At 35.5% G+C, this 26,536-nt stretch overlaps 1 protein-coding gene across 4 annotated transcripts in view; it reads right to left on the bottom strand.

The window, feature by feature from the left end:
- tmem266 (transmembrane protein 266) overlaps positions 1-26,536 on the bottom strand; it is a 77,952-nt gene that overhangs the window by 50,166 nt on the left and 1,250 nt on the right. For 2 of the 4 annotated variants that reach the window (XM_055191812.2, XM_055191811.2), the window contains exons 2-3: positions 22,726-22,837; positions 2,333-2,521 (exon numbers count right to left, since the gene is read on the bottom strand). In XM_055191812.2, the coding sequence (XP_055047787.1) occupies positions 2,333-2,521; positions 22,726-22,739 (203 nt within the window). In that variant the 5' untranslated portion in view covers positions 22,740-22,837. Of the gene's footprint in view, positions 1-2,332; positions 2,542-22,725; positions 22,838-26,536 lie in introns of those variants that run through there. The other 2 variants (XM_055191813.2, XM_055191814.2) reach the window with 2 other exon arrangements.

Raw genomic sequence — 26,536 nt, 5'->3', positions numbered from 1 at the left:
CAAGTTGGCTAATTCGTATGAATTCATACGAATTGCGCAAAAACGTTGGATTATCATAAAAAACAACAATAACGAAACCCAACTCCTAACCCTGCACCCAACGTCACCGGGGTCAAAGCAAATCGTACAAAAATGTATAAATGTGGTTGAATTAATTACTACGAATTAGCCACTTCGTAAAATACATACGAATTGCCATGAGATAGCGTTATATATAACGATCTAATATTGTGTCATGGTCGATTTAAGATTTATCCACCCCTAAAGGCATCAAAAAACAAAATTAACTGTGATTGGTTGCTTTACTGTATATGTTGGTCCAAATGTATAGTTTTGTATCTAAATAAGCCAGAGAGTGAACCTGAATTTATGCTGATAATCAAAAGTCTGGTTTCACTAGAGTTACACAAGCATAAAAATTATCTAAAAAATGTTAAAAATTATTCAACAGGATGATATGAATCACAAAGGCATGCGAATCAACAACTTAAAAATGCTATGAATGGCAGCGGTCCCTTTTAGCAGCTTTGTTAAACAATTTAATAAAGACTTAATGTATAATAAACTGTAAGTGTATTCAATAATATATACGAGCAAAACCAAGTTACTATATTTATTATTAATTGTACATTAATTAAATATATAAAATATAATAAACACTAATCGATCCACAAATCTTTACCAGAGCTTTTTTTCAAAACAAGGTTTGGCAATACAGTTACGCATTATGTATCATTTCAGCGTACCAATTGTACTATAAACAAATTCCTTCAAAGTGCTTCCTATGTCAGACGCAATCCTGTATTACGATCATTACTATTCTAGATACGACTAGTATTGTTTATACGACAACTTGGGACCTATATTTACCCCGCCCCTGGCAAGCATTAAACAAATTCCAGAAATACCTGTTAAAAGTCAGTATCGTTGATCTAAGTGAGAGAGACTCAGTATGCAGTCCTTCCTGATTTTTTGGATATCTGAATATGTCTCTTAAAAATAAAAGATACCCCACAGGAGTGAAAGCAAATCAGATAAAATTTTATAAAGGTGGTCGTACGAATACAAATGAGCCTTCTCATAAAAAACGAACACTTAAAAAAATCTTTGCTCCCTCAGAATTTTTTGTAAGTCATTTCAACTTACTATTATTTATCTATCTAATATCTTTTCTATTTACTTACTAAGATAAATAATATTAAGTAAATATAACTTGTAAATCTGAATTGAATGAACCAAAAATTTAATTTTTTTACAGTGTACAAATTGCGAATAGTTTGTGTTTGAGGATCTTATTGCTTGTAAATGCCCCAATAAAAGCTAAATATGCACTGTCAAAAAGATTTGTTGGTTCACCTAAAAAGGTAAGTTTCCTGATAGCCTTAAAATTTTAAGTTCATTCAACTTAAAAAATATTAGTTGAGTTAAAAAGTTGTGTAAAATTGTTGTGTCAACTAATATTTTTAAGTTAAATAAAATAAATCTATTAGGGCAACCAGTTAACTTACTTTTTTAAGTTAAACCAACTTTTTTAAAGTGTGGAAAACTAGCATCTTTTAAAGAAAAACTATTTATAAACAAACTAAATAATGTTTGTATTCATTTATCAAAACTTGTATTTAGGATTAATTTTACACTTTAAAAAATGCTGGGTTGTTTCAACCCATGGTTGGGTCAAATATAAACATACAGCAGTGGCGACCCTTGACTTTTTTATTCAAGGGCGCATGATGCGTTCGTCACAACATGTATGTAGCCCCGTCATGTGTGTGGTTCGTAATTTCAAAATATGTGTTTGGCGCGTCGAGTGAACCTGTGTGGATCATGTGTCTTGTCAAAATAAGTGCCTGCTGCAGACACGTCTAAAGGGTTTATGATAAAAGAAACGCTCACGTTTGCCAGATACTCAAATAATCTCACGCGTAATCAGAGTTTACTGTTAAAGGAGTGTCTTGCGAGTATTTTGTAAAAGTAAGTGTCTCTTTTATCATAAATGGTTTTGACGCATATCCAGCAGGCACTTATTTTGACAAAACACTCCGAAAACATATTTTGAATTTGCGCCCCTCAAAAGAGCAGTCACGAAACGCCACTGCTAAACAATCCAGCATTTTTGGAGAGTATACCTGTAATTTATAGCAATTTAATATTTTTTAATGAAGTAAAAAGCAAGTGTTTTTGCTACAGTATGTGGGATCCACTAAGTAGTTTCTACTCTCTTACTAGTTCAAGTCTGATAACTAAATAAAACTCAGGTAAGAATTAGGGCCATATTTAAGGCGGCTAGCTGGGTGACTGTGTGTGTGTAAACAGTTTGGTGCTCCTTTCCTACCCGTCCTGGTTCTCATCTTCATCCAAATTGGAAAGCAGCTGGGATCCGGCCAGCGAGAGGTCCAGGGCAGCTAGCGGAAGATCCCTGTAGGCGAAGCTGACCAGCTGTACTGGAGCCATGCACTGGCCCTCATCCTCCACCTGCTGGGAGATCACCTCCAGATCTGGAGCTGTCGCCTGCTGAGGGGGCCTGGGGACACATGGTGAAATCTACTCTATTGTTTTGTTGCATTAATCGAGTTATTCGTGAAATTCGTGAAATTTAGTGTGAAGGACCACAAACTAAATGAAATCACCTGTTAAAGTCAACATGAATCCAAGTCTTTACTTTTGTATTAATGTTGGGGATGATTCATCCAGACAAGTAATTCCAAAGAAAAATATGTATTATTCATCAAACCAAATTACTCCCACAACTTTAAAGATTTTGTGATGTCACCAAGCATTGTTTTAACCTCACCCATTCAACTGAAACCAGTTTTTTTTTAATAAAACCCATTCAATAAAGTCAAGTCCCATTCTACGTATGCAGTAAAATGGGTTTTGAATGTTTCATGTTGACTTTAAACAGGCAAAGATGGCAACAAATACATAATAAGTGTATAAAAATAGAGCAATAAATTAAGCAATAAATAGGTGTCCTCGGATCAACATTCTGCACAGGGGGCCACCATCTACGGGCATAGCTTAGCATAATCCATTTAATCTGATTAGACCATTAGCATCGCGCAAAAAAATAACCAAAGAGTTTCGATATTTAACTCTAGGGGAGCGGAAAAATTTGTACATTTTCAAAAAAAGTGGAGTGTTCCTTTAAAGAAGGTATAAGAAAATAAAGGATATGTATGATAAAGTAACTCACGTGGAGTTGAAATACAGATGAGAAGCGTCTTATTACAATAATGCATAACGCACAAAATCAAACGCGAGAACTGAATCAAAGACAGCTAAATGTATTCCCACAGATTACAAACTACAGGTGACTACACAAGTACCAGTAAGATCCTACAAATACTTTAATGTCAGTTATTGATTTTTATCAGGGCTGTCAAAAGATTAATCACGATTAATCGCATACAAAATAAAAGTTTGCATTTCCATAAAATATATGTGTGCACTGTGTGTAATTATTTTGAATATATAAATACGGACACATGCATGTATGTATTTAAAGGAGTATTCCACTTTAAAGATGGGGCCCATTGACTTACCATAGTATTTTTTTCCTACTATGAAAAGTCAATGGACCCTATCTTTAAAGTTGACTACTCATGCGTGTGTGTGTGTGTGTGTGTGTGTGTGTGTGTGTATATATATTTTATATTACATATAGATTAAAAATATATACATACATAACGTTTTTCTTAAATGTACACATGTATGTATTTATATAAAAAAAACTAATTACACACAGTAAACACACAAATATATTATGCAAATACAAACTTTTATTTTGTATGCGATTAATCGCGATTAATCTTTTGACAGCCCTAATTTTTTGCTAAAATAAAGGACTATTAACTTTGTTGAGTAAGTATAAAAATTGTATATTTCAAATATATAAATATGTGAACTACGATTAAGAATGGGACATTATATTAGAGTTTATATTACGTAAAAAGGGCCAATAATAGTGCTCAGAGATGTATGAAACCTCAATGGCCATGAAACAAATGCATGAAAGAAGATTGTGAAGCAGCATCCCACACGATTCCTTCCTAAACCCGCAATATTCATCACTGTTGGACCATCATGCGTCGCGTCCCACAATAATGAGGTATCTGGAGAATTTCAAAGCACAATATTGTGGAAAACATCTCAGTCCCAGTGTTGGATGTCATGGCCTATTCTGCCCGGGTTTGCCTTTGATTTATTGGATACAGAATGCTGATTCATCTCACGTTTGCAGTCTGGGATTGCTGTTCTCAATCTCAGTGCAAACAAGGCAATTAATGTACACTTCTACAAAGCTTGCAATTCACATTTTGCTCTGGGAAAAACCCTGTAGCCTTCAAGACTTTGGCTTGTGATAGGGGAATAACCTTGACTTATATACGTACATATACAGCTGCATTATTTTGACATTAAAGATATTTTTGCAATTCACAAGATTAAGCAAAGTTGGTATAAACCAGAAAGCCATTTCTTGTAATTCCTTTAAATTATGACATTTGAACACCTTATTTGATTATACAGCACTGTTTGCATCTTAATACGAAAAGCCAACATATTTACATATTTGTAAATAATTTTGTACAAAAATTTAAGTATTTAAAATGTTCACACAAAACACACAAAAATCTGTAAGCCGACAACACTGAAAAAAAAGATTCATTGAATTTAATCATTTTTTTAAGGTAAGTGGTTGCAATCAATTTATTTAAGCTACATTTAAACAAAAAAGATGGGTAAATTAAAACAAAATATAAAACTTTTATTTAAATGTAGCTTAAATAAATTGATTGCAACCACTTACCTTATAAAATTGATTAAATTCAATGAATCATTTTTTTTCAGTTAAGGATCTACTGATCTACTGTATTCAGTACTAACAAAATAAGCAGGAATGTATGTGATAATATGCAATTCATAATGATAATGTACACTCAAAAGTGCAATCAATACTTAAGGTCCTTAAGATGCCTCTACCAAGGGCACAAAAAAGGCAGAAGTATAGAGGTGCATGAATGTAAGTTTTGGCTTCTGTCCCAGACATGCTGGATGACAGGAGATATGTAATTAAGACGTGAACCAATAGGGAAGCTCATATAAGTTCAGAACAGAGACAAACCGAATTAATATTGTAAATAGACAGGAGGTCAGTGGAGAAACATCGTGGAAATGTTTCTATGGGGAGAAAACCTTCTGCTGGTTTGTATCCGCACATACATGTTGTGTATTGAGCAAACAATGCATAAAATATGAAAGAGTGATTAAATAATTAAGCACATTTCATGAGCATCACAATGTCAGCTTCATATTTCAGCCCAAAATATAAAAAGTGACAAAATAAACAAATAAAATGAAGCATAAAATTAATACAATTTTGCGTTTAAAAGACGTCTAGCAAGCGTCCAAAAACAGCCCAGATGTCTACGCTAAACAAGATCAAATTTAGGCTGTCGGTGAATAGAGGTCTAACCCCAAAATAAAATAAATAAATGAAACCAAACACATCGTTATCACTGTTGACTTTGCTTACATGATGGAAAATCATGCATCTTGCAAGTTATTTAGGCAAAAACAAACATTCAAGTTTATTTTATTTTGGCCAAGAAGTGGTTACTCAAAGCCAGACCATATCAGGTCTATAGTTAACCTATACGTTGAAGTGACGGCTATATATGTATATATGAACCCATTCTCACCAAAAAGCGTACAAATGACACGCAGTGTGATTATCGTGCAATAGATACGCCAAATTCCGATTTTGCGTGCATATGATACACCAGTCCTTCCCATTCACTTATATGGCGAATCTTTTCGTGACGTTTTATTTATTGTTTTCTCATTTGTTTTCTGTTTTTTTACCATTTTCGCTTGGGTTTAGGGTTAGAACAACTTTTTATTATATAAAAATTACATCCTAACCCAAACCCCAACTCCAAGCGACCATGGCTTAAATATAGATAAAAACATAGAGTAACCTGTATATTAATGCTTAAACAAATGTGAAATCTAACCCTAAACCCAAGCGAAAATGGTTTAAAAAACAGAAAACAAATGAGAAAACAATAAATAAAATGTCACGAAATGATTCGCCATATAAGTGAATGGGAAGGACTGGCGTATCATATGCACGCAAAATCGGAATTTGGCGTATCTATTGCACGATAATCACACTGCGTGTCATTGGTACGCATCTTGGTGAGGACGGGCAGGTATATATATATATATATATATATATATATATATATATATATATATATATATATATATATATATATATATATATATATATATATATATATATATATATATATATATACAGGGTGCGATTTGTGAAAAAAACAGAGGGGGGGATGTTTTCATAGGCGTCTATTTTGGCGATGGTGGGTACCCACCATATTTCGTCATGAGTCATTTTGTACCCACCACTAGTTTTAACTTTTTTGACTGTTTTCAGTGGTTATGAAGAGCAATATGAGAGAGAAATTTGGTAATCATTGTCCGACCTAACAAAAATCCGTTATAATATTATTATTATGTTTTATATATTTCTAATTAAAATATTTCTAATATTCAGAAATGCGCTCTCCGCTCACGACCTCTGATCGGAACAAACCCGAACTTCACTGTCTGCTGAACTTGAGCAGAAACATAAAAATATAACCAGCTTTTCAAAATGGTTTTAAAACTAAACATTTATACTATTTTAGCACAAATTATGAGCTTATTGACGATTTTTTATAATTCTTGACATAATGTAGGTATGATGACAAAATTTTCAAAAACCCCAAAACTCTAAATTTATCACATGACTAGACAGAGCAGACATTCCCATTTGCAAAGAAACAAGGATTGTAAAAATCTGTTGAGTATTGAGAAAGTTATGATATTTTTAATATTAGAAATCAGGGAAAAAGTTATATATGGATGTCTATGGAATGTGTGTGACCGAAATGCTGCTTATTCACAAGTTTTTGCTTGTAACTTTCTCATTTTATCAAATATTTGCATGAAATTTTAACAGAAGGTAGAATTTTGTTAGTACTTTCAAAATATATTATAAACATTTACTGTTTTAGTTGGAATAGCAATCAAACTTTAGTTGGAATGTGCATCAGACCCATGGTAACCATGGTTTTTAGAACGATTCCTGCAGTGGACGTTCTGACAGAGCGTTCATTGTAGTCTATTAATAGATACGTGACTACCAAATTTCCGCGGTTTATTTAAATACCTTCTCCACCATAGACTCAGACTACAATGTTTCAGGACCAAGATAAAAGATATTTATTTGGGTCCATCTACCTTTCATTAGAGACCAGAGCTTAGTGGAAGCACCCGGTTGAAACTGACACAAATGTTTAAACAGTTGCTGTGAATCAAAAACACCTCCGAGTTGAAAGTTAAAAATATCAAACGCTTCCGGTGGTCGGACTTGACCTATTTATTGTCGTATTTAGTAAAAACATACTACAACCTTGCGGCGAAAAGTGGATATTGCATGACACACATTTAAAAGTACTGCGTGGGCTGAAACAGATTCTTCGACCCAGAAATTCGCCGCGCGTGCCCGCGATGTCAGCATTGCTACATAATGCGTCTCTGTCCACAGCACATTTCAAAACATTTTAATTCACAAAAATAAATCATGAGAACATGAACTCATCACTGCATTTGCAGGAATTGTAAAATCTTTTTTCTTATTAACTCATGAAGCAGCCTAACGCAATATTTTAACTCTAATAGCTTATCTTTCCCCACACATATGAACTGTGATCATTCACAACGAAAAAACACGCAAGAATTAAATCTTGAATGGCTCAACTATATGGCACAACGTAGTGTCAACTTAAACATAAATATGAACAATGTATTGATTGCAAAGTTAAACCATTACAGTAGAAACTGTTTTAATGCTGCTTTTAAAGTAATAACATTAACTTTACACCGCGATGCTGAGCTACAGTGAAATGATAGAGAAGTCAGATGCATTATGTGTTAGTCACTTATTCTCATTTGCGCAAACTGGACGCGCCCGCGCCTCGCTAAACGCCTCATCGGCATGTATCATGTGTAACTTCGGCCATTCTCAGTGGTGTGACTGGGACACCAACTCTGCTTGTCATCATAAACAGATAATCAGATTGTTATGTTTATTCCCGCTTTATTAATATGCGGCTGAATATGCTGCATTTCATCGTTTCGACACACAGCTCCATAACCATCTCCAAGTGTTGATAGGCTATTACTCGTGAGGTGTAACCAATCAGATAGCGCCGTGGGCGGGACAATGAGCAAGTCTGCAGAGTGGTGAATTCAGAGATGCTGCGCGGCAGCTGTATCATCAGAGCCAGCCAAAGTACCGCATTTTAAAACAAAATTGACTTTAATCAAACCACGGATCCGTGATAAGTTTTGTGATCCGTCTCGCCACTAGTGTAGGAGCACTGATCACTTTGAGGGGGGGATAAATTTATCCCCACCGGGGATAAAAATAATTAAGCAGAGGCAGGGATACATTGACCAGAAAGGGGGAAATCCCACGCATCCCCCCTGGCAAATCGCACCCTGTATATATATATATATATATATATATATATATATATATATATATATATATATATATATATATATATATATATATATATATATATATGTATATATGTATATATGTATATATATGTATATGTATATCCGCACATGGATTAGCTTAAGCCAGGACAAGGGCCTTAGTTTAGTTAGGAAATTTAACTAGTTTTAACAAACATGCCTTACAAAAACATCACTTGTGTGCATTTTCAGGCAAAACAAAGGGCGCCGATGTATTTTAACACATGTCAGTGCAAGTTGTTTTCAGTGTGGACAGCCCTTACATTTATTTTAGTTTAAGACTAGTCTAATCCCTGTCCGGGAAACCACCCCATAGTGTTTAAAACTGCACTGTAAAAAACGATTTAATTTTACGGAATTTTACCGTTTTATTTTACATTTTTCCATGTTTTTTTTATAAATACAGTAAAAAATTGTAAAATTAGATAAATAGATGGCAATTTTACATATCCACTATAAAATCACATTTGCTCTTGCTCAATTTCACCAGCAAACATGTTGTTCCTAAGGAACGTTCCATAGCATCAGTGTTTTGGTCACACTTCTCTCCAAAATGTCTTTTCGCACCCTTCATGCCGTCTGGCTGAGAAAGGATGGGCTCAGCATGTGCCGACTGTCCCCCTGATGCTATCTGCATGCTTGGCATCATTTCCTACAGATAGCTAACAGGACTCTAATCTGTCCTGACATGCACAAACTGTTCAGGGCATCAATATCACATTTCCAAATAACCATATGCAAAGGCATAGCGCTGTCAGGTAATGACAGGTGTTGCCTGGCGAGTGGCAGGACGCCCACTCTAAGTTTCTGTTCGTCATACCGCAAGACAAACAGGAGGAGAGAATGTGGATATAAAGTCAATTTACATTTGTCGAATCAATATACAAAACTATTTTCAAGTGAATAAATGCAACTAAAATAAATGTGACTGTCTTATGGAAAAGTCTCATAATCTATTTTTAAGATCATCAAAGTTTGATTTCAATCTTTGACATGACCTTACTCAGTCGATATTAAAGATTTATGTTCTTTACATTATGTAGGATGCTTTTATGTAAGACATTCAAGGCATCTTGAGATATTTCCTATACATACCTGCACTGTCTGAACTATGTTATCTCTCTCTCTCTCTCTCTCTCTCTCTCTCTCTCCAGTGAGTTTACAACGCGACTCATAAATCAGTAGGAGAGAATCAATACAAATAAATAAGAAACCAGCCCAAAGGGACGACAATTAACTCAAACCCACTCGTTTTACAGGTTACTACCGTTTTTAGCTTTATAGGGGCATTAAATCATAAACAAAAGATGGTTAACCAAATACCCATTCAAAATATACCTCAAAATAACAGTGTTTGCTTAGACAATAATGTTATGCTTGAGGTGACAAATATGCTTTGTTCTCAAAAATCTGACCTGTTACTGCATAAACTGGACAAATTTTGTAGTGGCTAATCATTATCATCACAAATGCTGAAGAACTCAAAACATATATGTTTAAGAACATAATGGACACTTGGGATGGGATTGACCATCCCAGTCTCCATTTATTTTCATTATGGAAAAAAGTTTGACATAATTTTTTGCAAGTTCTCCTTTTGCATTCTACGAAAGTAAGATATAGAAACTCATATAAAGAGGTCTCATTATAAATTTTTTACAAGGTGGTTAATTCATATGAATTTTGTACGATCGCATTTGTTTTAATAATCTCATTTGATTATGTATATGGGTCAGTGAAAAAAACAGCTTGGCAAGATGAGAAATTAATTAAAAAAACTTGTTTTAAAAGCACGCATCAGGTTTATTTCAATGCACAGTGTATTTATGTTAATTTTATGCAATAAAATTACATTTGCACCATTTTTATTAAAGTTAAGACTGAATAGACCTGAAAATGTCCAATGGCGTAACTGCCAATTGTGCCAAAGAATGAGAAATATTAAAATTTTATCCACCTTGATGGCATGTAAGCGTAAACATAAAAAAATTAAAATATTATTTTATTAGTTATTTTTAAATTTAAATTAATGCATTTTTGTAATATTTGTCCTGACATATGCCGAAAAAAGCTCAGCTTTCTAAATAACCTTGATGTAAAAATGTATGTAAAAAATACACTAAACTAGATGATTATTTTTTAATCCAAATTTTTTATGAATATATTTATATTTTAATTAAAAAAATACTAGTTACACCAATTGACACAGACCGGTTACACCACATTGGCATTTTTGCAATTATCCCCCAAATATTCGTTCAAAATGAAATAAAACCAGAAATTTTAGACTTAGTCCTCAAAAATACAATGTATGCAAGTCGTCTGCAATTTATTTTGAAATTTAAACCCTTTTACATTTAATTTATCCATACGGACACAAAATAATTAACGTCACAGCATTGACCCTTATGTACATTTCAAACGATCAGCATTCTGCACATTTTTTTGGTTTGGGGTGGCTTCATTATTTCTTTTTAAAATATTTATATATCTTGGTTTGATTCACATTGTACAAAATCATACACATTAGCCACCTTGTAAAATAGATGAGGCTGATGCTTCACATACACTACAGTACATTGTAATATGATACTGCTCATTTATAGATGTAGATGCACTAATCTTCTGCTAGGATGCAGAAAAGCTCTGACAGCAAAGTGAAAGCAGCTTTCACTGAAAAATGTGGAGCTCAACTGAATGTGAACCGATCTGAATCCACACGAGGTGACTATTGAATCTCACTACCATGCAGTGAAATCTGATATCTGTCAGGGATTGGATGTTCAGAAGTTATTTGTCCCCGTATAAATGTTACGTGGCATTAATGTAAATGAAGAAAAAAGTTTTGATGATAAATATTGTTATTATTTTATATAACTAGAGAGTACAGTACAGTATAGTAGTTTTAGTACAGAATTGCAACTGTTTAGCATAGCATTATTATACTTGCGTCTGTGTAAAGTGGTTGTTGGCTGCTACACCAATGCAACACTTCTATTCATATGCTGTTTTCATGGGACATAACGTATAAAAATGTGACAATTAATGACTTTTGCACTTTGTGCAGCAGAGTTGGAGTCATTTTACTATTCATACTGAGACGTAATCTAAGTGAGGATAAAATAAGCAGGGACGATTTGGAGAAAACAGCTTCAGTAAACAAATACTGCATCTCTGAGAAATGCATGTAAAAGTTTCATTTTTATAAGCACACTTTTGTACAGATTTGAGTTATGAGAATCTGTGACTTATGAGACAATAAAATGCAGTTTCAGCACAAGGTCAAAATGTGTCCCTTGGTGAGGTTTCATAGACATTAAACACACCTCAAATAAGTCAATATTTACAACAGCTTTGAACTCGGAGGACAATGGGTAATGGGTATGCTTTTTAGTAGGGGTGCACCGAAATTTCGGTCTCCGAAAATTTCGGCCGAAAATGGCATTATCGGTTTCGGGCCGAAATAAAAAATCCAGCCGAAAATGTAAACCGAAAATGAATGTCAACCGCGCCCCTCCCATCTGTGCGCTAGTGCTTGGGTTTCATTCACGGTGATCAGTCGTCTCCCACCCCTCCCCTTCGTGCTCAAGCAGGTTTCACTCACAGTCGAGCTGTTTGCACGCGTCTGCAAAGATTAAGCATGTCTTGATGTGTAAACTTTAGAGAGAGTCGCGCTAATGTGTCTCATACTGTAATCAATTAACATACATTTGGCGAATAAAGCAATGAAAAACAACGTAACGTTTTTATGTGGAGCGACTGTTGCACTGTTTGGGATTCGCCCTCGGTCTCTGTATGTGCACGCGTAGTGCACATACGAGAGAAACGCGTTTAAAGCAAACATAAAATCTCGCTGTTATTGACAGGGCACATATAAACAAAATTATCTCCACAGTATTCTTTTTCTAATAAAAACATTTGTTTATGTCTTAAGTGTATGTATAGATTACAGTCAGATTAACCTACTTAATTCTGTGTCATTAATGTTGATCAAACAACCCATGACAAAGAGACAAATAGCTCTAAAAAATAATAATATATTTAATTTATTGTGTTATGATTCATTTAATTTGATTTCTGTACCTAATGCTAATTTCAGACCTTATTAATGTACAACTTAATGTTCTCTTTTATAAATGTTTGCAATTTCTTTATTGTTTATTAGATTTTTCCCATCTGCTTTTTGCTGATCCGAAAAATAATCTGATCTGTGCCTCAAAAACTGTAATGTGATCCGAACTGTGAGTTTTTTTTATCCGTCACACACCCCTAGTAAAGTTAGTACACAGTGATAGCCATAAATGCAATTGTAGTAATAATTGGCATAATAATTTATTTTGGTGTTTCGGTTTCGGTTTTTCTGCCTTGGTTTCCTTTTTTCAGTTTTCGGTTTCGGCCAAGAATTTTCATTTCGGTGCATCCCTACTTTTTAGTCTAAGTATTTATAATACACATATGTGATTATGTATATGTATATAACATGGGACTGAGACCAAGCTGTTACGTTGGGTTGACGTCAAGCTGTATAGTTGGGTTGATGTCAAACCAGACTGTCATTCTGATGTCTAGATTTAACATCGGGTTTATGTCACAAAAACAATATTGGTTTGACATAAAAAACAACATCGGCCAGACGTCAAGCTGTTACATCAGGTTGACGTCAGAAACCAACGTCAACCTGATGTCCAAATGTAACATTAAATTGACCCCAAAAACAATATCGGCCTGATGTTAAAAACCAGTTTTGTCAACATGACATCAAGCTGTTACGCCGAGTTGACGTCAAAAAACATCATCGGACTAACGTCAAGCTGTAATGTTGATTGACGTCTAAACCAAACGTGGGCCTGACGTCCAGATGTAATGTTGATTGACTTCAAAACCTAACGGATGGCCTGATGTCCAGATGTAACATTGGACTGACGTCAAAAAACAATGGTGGCCTGATGTCAAAAACCAGTGTCGTCGGCCTGACATAAAGCTGTTAGTCGGGTTGACGTCAAAAAACAACATCAGACTGACGTCAAGCTGTAATGTTGATTGATGTCAAAACCAAATGTCAGCCTGACGTCCAGCAGTAACGTTGGGTTGACGTCAAGCTGTATTGTTGGGTTGATGTCAAACCACAATGTCGTTCTGATGTCTAGATGTAACATCAAGTTTATGACACAAAAAACAACGTTGGTCTGACGTCAGAAACCAACGTCAACCTGATGTCCAAATGTAACATTAAATTGACCTCAAAAACAATGTCCACCTGATGTTAAAAACCAGTTTTGTCAACCTGACATCAAGCTGTTACGCCGAGTTGACGTCAAAAAACAACATCGGACTAACGTCAAGCTGTAATGTTGATTGACGTCTAAACCCAACAGACGGCCTGATGTCCAGATGTAACATTGGACTGACGTCAAAAAACAATGTTGGCCTGATGTCAAAAACCAGTGTCGTCGGCCTGACATAAAGCTGTTAGTCGGGTTGACGTCAAAAAACAACATCAGACTGACGTCAAGCTGTAATGTTGATTGACGTCAAAACCAAATGTCAGCCTGACGTCCAGCAGTAACGTTGGGTTGACGTCAAGCTGTATTGTTGGGTTGATGTCAAACCACAAGGTCGTTCTGATGTCTAGATGTAACATCAAGTTTATGACACAAAAAACAACGTTGGTCTGACGTCAAGTTGTAATGTTGATTGACGTCTAAACCAAACGTGGGCCTGATGTCCAGATGTAACATTGGACTGATGTCAAAAAACAATGTTGGCCTGATGTCAAAGACCAGTGTTGTCGGCCTAACATAAAGCTGTTAGTCGGGTTGATGTCAAAAAACAACATCAGACTGACGTCAAGCTGTAATGTTGATTGACGTCAAAACCAAATGTCAGCCAGACGTCCAGCAGTAACGTTGGGTTGACGTCAAGCTGTATTGTTGGGTTGATGTCAAACCACAATGTTGTTTTAATGTCTAGATGTAACATCAAGTTTATGACACAAAAAACAACGTTGGTCTGACGTCAAAAACCAATGTCGGCCTGACATCAAGCTGTTACATCGGGTTGACGTCAGAAACCAACGTCAAACTGATGTCCAAATGTAACATTAAATTGACCTCAAAAACAATGTCGGCCTGATGTTAAAAACCAGTGTCGTCAACCTGACATCAAGCTGTTATGCCGAGTTGACGTCAAAAAACAACATCGGACTAACGTCAAGCTATAATGTTGATTGACGTCTAAACCAAACGTGGGCCTGATGTCCAGATGTAATGTTGATTGACATCAAAACCCAACGGACGGCCTGATGTCCAGATGTAACATTGGACTGACGTCAAAAAACAAAGTTGGCCTGATGTCAAAAACCAGTGTCGTCGGCCTGACACAAAGCTGTTAGTCGTGTTGACGTCAAAAAACAACATCAGACTGACGTCAAGCTGTAATGTTGGGTTGACGTCAAGCTGTATTGTTGGGTTGATGTCAAACCACAATGTCGTTCTGATGTCTAGATGTAACATCAAGTTTATGACACAAAAAACAACGTTGGTCTGACATCAAAAACCAATGTCGGCCTGACATCAAGCTGTTACATCGGGTTGACGTCAGAAACCAACGTCAACCTGAGGTCTAGATGTAACATTAAATTGATGTCAAAAACAATGTCGGCCTGATGTTAAAAACCCGTGTCGTCAGCCTGACATCAAGCTGTTACGCCGAGTTGACTTCAAAAAACAATATCGGACTGACGTCAAGCTGTAATGTTGATTGACGTCAAAACCAAATGTCAGCCTGACGTCCAGCAGTAACGTTGGGTTGACGTCAAGCTCTATTGTTGGGTTGATGTCAAACCACAATGTCGTTCTGATGTCTAGATGTAACATCAAGTTTATGACACAAAAAATAACGTTGGTCTGACGTCAAAAACCAATGTCGGCCTGATATCAAGCTGTTACATCAGGTTGACGTCAGAAACCAATGTCAACCTGAGGTCTAGATGTAACATTAAATTGATGTCAAAAACAATGTCGGCCTGATGTTAAAAACCAGTGTCGTCAACCTGATATCAAGCTGTTACGCCGAGTTGACGTCACAAAACAACATCGGACTAACGTCAAGCTATAATGTTGATTGACGTCTAAACCAAACGTGGGCCTGACGTCCAGATGTAATGTTGATTGACTTCAAAACCCAACGGACGGCCTGATGTCCAGATGTAACATTGGACTGACGTCAAAAAACAATGTTGGCCTGATGTCAAAAACCAGTGTCGTCGGCCTGACATAAAGCTGTTAGTCGGGTTGACGTCAAAAAACAACATCAGACTGACGTCAAGCTGTAATGTTGGGTTGACGTCAAGCTGTATTGTTGGGTTGATGTCAAACCACAATGTCGTTCTGATGTCTAGATGTAACATCAAGTTTATGACACAAAAAAAACGTTGGTCTGACGTCAAAAACCAATGTCGGCCTGACATCAAGCTGTTACATCGGGTTGACGTCAGAAACCAACGTCAACCTGATGTCCAAATGTAACATTAAATTGACCTCAAAAACAATGTCGGCCTGATGTTAAAAACCAGTTTCGTCAACCTGACATCAAGCTGTTACGCCGAGTTGACTTCAAAAAACAACATCGGACTGACGTCAAGCTGTAATGTTGATTGTCATCAAAACCCAACGGTCGGCCTGATGTCCACATGTAACATTGGACTGATGTCAAAAATCAATGTTGGCCTGATGTCAAAAACCTGTGTAGTCGGCCTGACGTCAAAAAACAACATTGGACTGACATCAAGTTGTAACGTTGATTGACGTCCAAGCCAAACATGGGACTGACGTCCAGATATGTATGGCCAAAATCTGCTTAAAAAAATCTACATTGATACACCAAATCTGTGGTGTGGATTTTAAATACAGTAAAACCTGTTAAATGGAGCTAACTGAACTCTTTTTATCACCCTAAATCACTATCAAAATAAACAATACATTCAATAGCACCAGTTCTGCTGTATGAATACATTCGATAACTCTTATAAGTGCACTAAAACATTATAAAAATAGCCAAAACATTCAATAAGTGCAAGGACATAGAGTAATAAAAATGCATATAGATGAGTTGTGCCAGGGTGTGAACTGATATCCCTGTAACATCTGTTAGACCTTCACAACCAGATGCTTGAATCAGATCGCATACACCAAACCATCAGTTTGTGTTATTAGTACATCATCTCACCAGCAGTAAGATTGATGGATGTCCCAAACGAGCACTTTACACCATTAATACATTATACTTCTGTGATACATTAGAGACACAACTCTTATATATATATAAAATTTAATAATGTTCCATAATTATAAGCATAGGTACACTGTCACTGGGGCAGTACCCTTTAAAATGTCATAATACATACAATTTAGGTACAGATATGTATACATTTGGTATCAATATGTACCTTTGAGGTCATAATATGAGGTACTTCATATTTTTTTAAATGGTACCTCTACGGACCATTTTTTGACCATGTGTATTTTTAATTTGTTAATAAAGACTATGTAATATAATCAAAGTGCAACATTATTTCAGCGTTATTAATGTGCACACAGGATCCTGCAGAACAAGCACAATGGATTGTGCTGTAAAATTTGAAGATCACAAAAAGCAAATGATCAGCTTTTCCAAAACAACGAGATCTCATTAGAGAGAGAAGTCGAGGCTAAATGTTAGCTGACCTGTTTCAAGCACAAAGGCATCCTCAGGGTGTGTCGGAGTGCATGCGTGTGTGAAAACATGAGCACATGAGTGTGCATGCACGTGCGCACAATCACTCACAAACACCCACAAACCCACACACACCTCTTTATGTGGTGGATGTACGAAAATATGCAAACAATAGAAATAGGGCCAGACGATGGCAAAAACACATTATTTATAACCTTTTATATGAAACATGAAAGGTTATAAAACAGTAACCAAAAAACTCATCACAAGTAGCAATGCTCTTCAAATCTGTGCTCAAAACTAACCAAATAAAATAAATAAATTAAATTAAAGGAATAGTCTACCCTTTTGCCATATTAAACTATGTTATTACCTCAACTTAGATGAATTAATACATATCTATCTTTTTTCAATGCGTGCACTGTACAGCGCGTTGTGAATGTGTTAGCATTTAGCCTAGACCCATTCATTCCTATGGTACCAAAAAGGGAAGCCACCAAACACTTCCGTGTTTTCCCTATTTAAAGACTGTTACATGAGGAGTTATACCAGTAAGAATGGTGCCACAAAATAAAACTTTTTTTGGTACCATAGGAATGAATGGGGCTAGGCTAAATGCTAACACATTCACAATGTGCTGTACAGTGCACGCATTGAAAAAAGATAGGTATGTATTCATTCGTCTAGGTTGAGGTAATAACATAGTTTAATATGGCAAAAGGGTAGACTATTCCTTTAAGAAGACGTTTTGTAAGGACAGCCAAGTTACTTACAAGCACAATAGAGATGTATAGCAAAGTAATGTATTTCAATGTAGATCAGCGATGTAAAAAACTGAATGTACAGGGGTCTCATTTTTAAAAATGTGCGTAGGATCCTTACTTAAAGTCTACGTACGCACAAAAGCCAAAAATGGCATACGCCAAAAAAACATTTAGACTTTTAAAACAAAGCAATGTTCCCTTTATAAATTACAGATCAGCGGCATGTGTGCGTAAATGAATCATCCTTAAATCCCACCCTGCAAGCCCATTCTCCCGTCAAGTTAGATTTTTATAGATCACAACCTTTGCGTTGAAACTGGCGTACGCACAAAACGGGGCTGGAAACGTGCGTACGCCAGTTCCAACGCAAAAGTTGTGATCTATAAAAATCTAACTTGACGAGAGAATGGGCTTGCAGGGTGGGCACACTTTATAAATGAGAACCCAGGTCACAACATATAGGTCATTCATACCATCATCAAAAGCTTTTCTATTTTACTTACACAAAATTCGTTTTTTTTATTTTACAATCAAATTCTCATTAATGCATCTGTATGATGTATTTTTTATTTTTGTCATATTCAAGGATGATTCTCATTAGATCTTAAATAAAAAAATATTCAAATCAATGTACATCAATACAATAAATAATGTATAACTGAAACAATATCTTTAAAATTAAATAAATTTTTATAATGAAAATTGGGGTTGGGCATTTTCTTTAAGAGAAGTATATTTAATTTTCGGCCTATGTATACTGTAGGGTTGTAACGCGTTGTTCATACAAAATTAGGAAACGCGAATGTTAAAGTGATTTTGAGTCGCGTTTCAAACGCAATATTCAATATGCTTGTGGGCATCAGTGAAAGTGCGTGTGGTTTTTCTCCTTATCATGCACAAACCTCGTTGACATCAAGCTTTATCAATGATCTATCAGCTGCATATGGCATTTATTAAATATGATCATGTACTGGATTATTTCACGTGCACACCCTATCGTGTCTCACTGTCTGTTAACAGACCTGTTAAAGATGCGGTTTCTGTAATGTGTGCAAGAATCCCGAACGGATTTTTATAACGCGATGTCCTGGGTAAAGAATATGCATGCTTATCCTGTAAATACATACAGAAACAGTGATATTAAATTACTTAAACTGTGATTTTTGCCATTTCGCCCACCTCTCTCAACATTCATTTCACTTGCACGACACTTAAAATCACGGACATGAGTCTACACAAGCATTGCCACTCTGTGCTCCATTGCTATGGCTGAAGAAAAACACGCCCCCTCCTCATTAACATATTAAACACGGAAATGTATAAATAAATAAAACTACATGTAGAAATGAATACATGTGGAAATAAATAAATGTAAAAATAAATAAATGTGGAAATAAATAAATGTAGAAATAAATAAATGTAAAAAATAATTAAATGTTCACATAAATATATAAATAAATACATAAATGTGGAAATTAATAAAAGAATAAATAAAAATGTATAATTAAATACAGAAATAAATAAATGTTTGTTTTTTATATTTCTCTGCATATTTATTTTTGTATTTATTTATTTATTTATTTAAAATTGTTGCACTTCCAGTCCTCCATACGTAGTAATAGTTAAAACCTTATATAATAAACGCTAAATGAAACAAATAAGTAATCTAGATAAACTCCAACTAGTCAGTTTTATCAACCATCCATCCTTGGTTTTTGCACTGCTGAACATCTCAAGATAAAGATCCACATCACGAGCTACATCAATTCACATCCGTCACACAGTAAGGAAGGACACTTAACTCCTATCAGGATTTGAAGTCTACCAGTAAATCTGCTTGGGACTCGCATCAGGTCAATATTACCCCTACACAGTAAGTACTCATTTTTAACATTAGTGTCCTAATTTAATTTCCTTAAAAGCAAATACAAATAAGTTAAGGCAACATTACACAGGTCAAAGATGAGCTGCTATTTGTTACATCTACAGAGATTACCGTTTGGCCAACAGAACATCCATCACTTATCTCAAAATAGCACGACATACATACATCAACCAGGTGTATTTACACTTGTCTAGTTTCTTCTGAAATGCGTCCCAGACCACCTCCTGAAGTGGTTTGAGTGGGTCTCGGAAACGTTTCTGAGGGCATTTACACCTGGTCTTTTAGCTATCCGATCAGAGAAAACGCATAAAGTGACATCCTCTGATGGCTACTTCCAGCAGGATAATGCACCATGTCACAAAGCTCGAATCATTTCAAATTGGTTTCTTGAACATGACAACAAGTTTACTGTACTAAAATGGCCCCCACAGTCACCAGATCTCAACCCTAATAGAGCATCTTTGGGATGTGGTGGAACGGGAGCTTCATGCCCTGGATGTGCATCCCACAAATCTTCATCAACTGCAAGATGCTATCCTATCAATATGGGCCAACATTTCTAAAGAATGCTTTCAGCACCTTGTTGAATCAATGCCAAGTAGAATTAACGCAGTTGTGAAGGTGAAAGGGGGTCAAACACAGTATTAGTGTGGTGTTCCTAGTAATCCTTTAGGTGAGTGTACTTTTGCATGCATGTATATTTTTTTCTTTTTATCACAGCCTCACATTCATTATCAACATCAAATCAAGTATGCCACCTAACCTTACTGCCGTTAGAAGTTTGCTAGGGTGGGTTGATCCTGAGTTAAAAGTGTTGTTATGAAGTCTTTACATTAAATGCCCAGGTCAGCACTACTGGGCTGCTGATTCTGAAACAGTTGTGCGCTGTGTTAAGTATGTATAAAGGTCAGACATGAGCTCAGATGCTCCATATGAATGGAAGAACACGCTGGGCGCCTGACGGTAAACTGTTTGTGTCTATAAATTACGTTATCACACTCCTTCTGTTGCAGAGCAAACACATGGACCTGGGAGTGAGATGCACTGTATGAGTTCTGCCAGTGATTATGATGAGTCAATTAAATGCATTCACATGCTGCCTTGACCTTGTCAAGCAAGATTTCTTTATAAAGGTGAAGCTTTTGTGATGTCAGTACTGTGCAAAAGTCTTAGGCCACCATGCCATAATTAGATTTGTTGTTTTTGCAATTGTGTTAGTGATCATATATAATTATTTTTCAAGTTATTTATTAGAATACAACCAGAAAATACAGGAAATGTGTATGTAGTTTTAAAAACAGCTCTAAAAACAAATGGTGCTATATAGCACCAAAAGTGGTTCTTTGCTCGTAATCATAGAAGAACCGTTTTTAGTGCCATATAGCACCGGTGAAGCACCAGTGAAGCACCTGTGTAGAACCATATAGTGCTATGTAGAACCATATGTGGTGCTATATAGCACCGTTTGTTTTTAGAGTGGTATAAGCTGAAGTGTCAAGTTTTTAGGGTAAACTCCCCTTTCACTTAAGCAATTGCAGGAAACTGAAGGATCTCTTAAACCTTAATGAAATTAAATCCTAATTCTAATCGAATGACTTCAGGACTTCAGTTTCCTCAAAAAAATTTAAGATGTGTTTAGTGCCAAGAGAGGTCACACTAAATACTCACCGATGCCTGAAGAAGACATTTAGTTTTGAAAATATTTTTATTTTTATTTTGTATACATATTTCCTCTATTTTCTGTTTGTATCTTAATAAAATAGATTGAAAAATAAATATGGATGGACATTAAAATTTGGTGGTGGTGACCTAACTGTGGGTTCACACCAGCCGCGTTTGAGCCGTCAAAATCGCGTCTACCGTGTCTGTAATCACGTCACTACTAGAGCAAGCTCCTGATTGGTTAACGCGGTGCGTTTTTCCGCCAAAGTTCAAATGTTGCCACGCCAGCGCTTAATTTGCGGCATTCGTGCGAATGAGGTGGAACCGCGTCTTACCGCCTCATTTGCACCGCGAGACCTCCAGACGCACGTCAACGCGTCTTCACATTGACTTAACATTGAAATCACTCGCGCTGTGGGTTCACATTGAGGCGTCAAATTCGTGTCTACCGCGTCTAGTTTGCCACTTGAACATTTTGAGTTTACTCGCTTCATTCGCACGTGAAATACTAGTCATTGAGGCATTCACGTTGAAATTCGCGTCATGGGAGGGGCTTCTGCGACTCTGCTCGTTTTCTGTAATCACGTCACTACTATAGCAAGCTCCTGATTGGACAACGCGGCGCGTTTTTCCGCCAAAGTTCAAAATTTTCAACTTGTGTGTTTACCGCGGCAACGCTCAATTCGCACAAACTAGACGCGCGAATGAGGAGGAATCGCGTCTACCGCACCGCGCTAAATGCCTTATTCGCGCCACAAGACCTCCAGACGCGCGTCAACGCATCTTCACATTGACTTAACGTTGAAATCACTCGCGCTTGACGCCTCTACCGCGGCTGGTCTGAACGCACCATGAGACTTTTGCACAGTACTGTACGTTTGTACGTTTTCCAATTTCTCCAAAAACAACTATATGTAAAAATAAATATATATTGTAAAAAGGGGAACAACACTTAATCTGTTACGTTTAAACAATGCATGACATACTTGTAAGTGGAGCACAAACACTTTAACGCCACACAAACACACTCAGTGTAAATCCTACTATATTTAACAATATTTTAAAGCCGGTAATGTGTAGCTGGACACTTACTGTGGCTGGCTCATGGTGTGGTCTGCTGCTAAAGCTGTATGGACTTCCTCTTTCTTGTCTCAGATGGGAGCTCTGGTTGTGCTAGACAGAGGCGATTTCACTCATACCAAACCTGTGGAGAAAATGAACACACTTCCTATTAAAATCAACTATGCTGTAAAAAATGTATAATACACAACAGTGGCATCCGGTGACTTCTTTTTTGAGGGCGAACGATGCAAAGCTCGTCACAAGATGTATGTAGCCGTGTGTTGCCCATCATTTTAAAATATGTGTTTGGTGGGTCATGTAAACTTGATATCAAAATCAAGCCTGCTGCAGACGCATCTAAAGAGTTTATGAAATACGCGTTTGCCAGATACTCGCTTAATGTCATGTGTAATCACAGTTTAGTGTTAAGTTAGTGTTTTGCGAGTATTTTGTGAACGTGAGCGTCTCTTTTATCATAAACCTTTTCGAAACGTGTGCAGCAGGCAGATATTTTGAAAAGACACACGATGCACATGGTTCGCATGAAGCAACAAACATATTTATATTCACGCTTCTCGGAAAAGAAGTCACCCAGCCGCCACTAATACACAGAAATATATATCAGAAACATACATATCATTAATTTAAAAACACGGTGAAAGCAAAACTGGATGTGTGTAATTTTAAGAGCATGTCTATAAGCTTCAAAGCCATTGATGACAGTTTATAGAAGCTGACAAATGTTTAGCAGACATATCTTTAAAGAAAATTTGAAAAAGAACAACGCAGTAACTAAGTTTTGGTAAACTATTCTCCGCAAGCAAGTAAAAAAATAGGTAATTGAAATTTAGCTCCCCCTGTGATGTCAGAAGGGGATAATACCGCCCCTTAATCTGCACTATTCAACCACAACACTGCCTTTTAGTACAGAGATCAGCTCATTTGGATTAAAGGAAACACTACAAAGTGGCATTTTTACATGCTATAACAAATTATCTGTGGGATTTTTGGAGATAAAACTTCACATACATACTTTGGGGATACCAAAGATTTACTTGACATCTTAAAAAAGTCTTGAAAAAAGTGAAATGGCTTTCTGTTCGTGGCTGTAATAAATAAAGCCTACCGACTATTCAAAAAAAGGAATAAGGCCCTTAATATGTCTCATCTTATAATATAAACAAAGAGCATTTCAAAACCAAACAATGCCAATGAGAGGGTGGCTCATTTAAAATATCTTTGACCCTTTTTAAAAAGGTCTTCCTAACAGAGTAAATCATATTCTTGAAGTTATTGTCAGCCTTTAAAATTCCCAAAATTCCTACATATGCATGTGTGAACTGAGTGTACCGTGCGTCATTAACATATGAAGAGTTTCGTTGCAAAACGAGATAAATCCATTTTTTAACATTTTCCTCAAAACATGTTTATTATTGTGTTATCATGTTATTATTTTGTTATATGGTGCTACTTAGCTGTATTTTTTAAGTTATGAAGGTTTAAATCAAAACAAACCAACTGCAGTTGAATTGAAATTAATTGGAATGCACAACCCAAAAACGAGATTTCTGAACAATTAAAAGAATGGTGGTTATCTCGTTTTGCAACGAAACTCTTCATATAGTAGCAACCCTGAGTCAAGTTATAAAGGGAAAAAAAGTATATTATTGTACAAACAGCATGATTTTCGGCAGGGTAAGCATTACACAAGACTGCCTGCGCTCGCCTTTTTCATGTCAAAGTGCGATGAAGTTGTCAGCCTCGATACGGACAGGCATCAATAAACAGAATGGTGTGTAGCGCCCGTTTACCATCTGCTTCAATCACTGAAGCGTCGTGATGAAAGCTTCGTTTATTAAAGCAGATGTCAGCTCTGTGCTTGACAAACACCGGCATATCAAACTCTGGAGTTTTAGAAGAAGTACAACTGCAGGCTGGGAAATGAGGTGAAACTCACAAATTATATTAAACCAAATAAGACACACCGGACACAGATCTGTGAGATGGGAAGTCTCTGAAGTGGGATAAGGAAGATGGAAAAATGTGAGGATTGGTTTACACTTTGTGGTTTTAATAGGATGCTAGCTGTGCTAATTAACAAGTAATAAAAGCAAAAAATAATAATAAACAACATTAAGAAACTTCATACCCAAAATCTACTGTATATTCCCACACTGCAGACTTACTTTTTAACACATAAAAATGAATAACACAAATGTAAATAAATAAATAAATTACAATTTAAAATACATTTTATTCAATGTAGTCACCCTTTACCTACACTGTCAGAAAAAAATAGTCAAAAGATGGTCAGTAGCTGTCACTGCACTGCTAAAAATGACTTTCTTACTTATTTTTTTCTTGTTTCAGTAGAAATATCAAAAACTTCTTTAATTAAGATGCTTTTTCTTGATGAGCAAAATGACCCAAGTAAATAAGTATAATTTATAGACAAAAACTATACAATTTAAGTAAATTTAAACTTAAAACAAGCAAAAATATCTGCCAATAGGGTGAGAAAAAAAATCTAAAAATAAGCAAAATTTAAGCAAAATTTTCTCACCAGATTGGCAGATAATTTTGTTTGTTTTAAGTTTAAATTTACTTAAATTGTATAGTTTTTGTCTAAAAATATGACTTATTTTTTAGGTCATTCTGCTCATCAAGAAAATTCATATTAATTTAAGAATTTTTAGATATTTCTACTGAAAACAAGACAAAAATACTTAGTAAGAAAGTAATTTTGCAGTGTGAGGTGGTTAAAAAAAACTACACCTTTCTAAGGAGTTCATATTTTACTACAAAGGACAACGATACATATTGGTACCAAAGATTGCATATTAGTACATGAAAGGTACATACTGGTACCAAATGTATACATATCTGTACCTAATAGACCTTTTTAAAGAGTATGGCCCCAGTGACGGCTTGAGACCATTTTTTCTGCAGAAATTTTTGACATTTTATCAAGCAGCTTCTTAATGTCTCATCCTGGGATGCTGTTAAAACAAGGAAAGAGTTCATATATCTTCTGAGATCTTATTTCTTCTTTATTCAGTCTAAGTTATTAATTTCCATTTTATTTAACAAAAGTTTAGTTTTGTAATGAAAGAAACGTATGTTTGCATAAGTACATTTTTGTCTGCAATATAAATGTTGGACCTTTAAGCAAACATCTTCAGATTTAAAGGTATAAGATCAACAAAAATAAGCTACTCTAAAATGAATGTTAGATATCATATATTAAATTATATTATATAAAAAATTCAGCTTGAGTCATATATTTTCATAAAAGGGAGACTTTGTCACATGGAGAATTTTCATAAGAGCCATATCTTAGCTGTTAATATTAGTTAGATGTGTTTTTAAAATAAATGTTATGGATGCACTGCAAAAAAATGATTTTCAAGAAAAAAATTAGTATTTTTGTCTTGTTTTTAGTAAAAATTATTTAAAAATTCTAAAAACTAGACTTATTTTCTTGGGTCGTTTTGCTCATCAAGATAAAGCATCTTAATTTAAGAATGTTTAGATATTTTTACTGAAAACAAGACAAAAATAATAAAGTTTTTTTTCTTGAAAATCATGCCTAAGCATTTTTTTTATATAAGTCCTGTATAAGTATATAAGAAACTCTCTAAGTTTCAAATCATGTAATGCAAAAACCTTTCAGGACGTTTATTTGTAAGAAGTTATGATCTGAATATAGCAAATGAATTATTAGAAATCCTTTTGATTGGTTTCAATTATTCTTTACATGAACGCGCATTTTGATTTGATATGTTGTTGATCACGTGTCCAAAGTGCTATGAACCCATGCACAAAGGAAAGAATGTCAAAG

Source organism: Misgurnus anguillicaudatus, chromosome 6 (assembly GCF_027580225.2).
Source record: "Misgurnus anguillicaudatus chromosome 6, ASM2758022v2, whole genome shotgun sequence".
NCBI classification, from domain to species: domain Eukaryota; kingdom Metazoa; phylum Chordata; class Actinopteri; order Cypriniformes; family Cobitidae; genus Misgurnus; species Misgurnus anguillicaudatus.
Note: the sequence above shows the minus strand (reverse complement) of the source record. Positions and strands in the feature narration are given on the sequence as shown.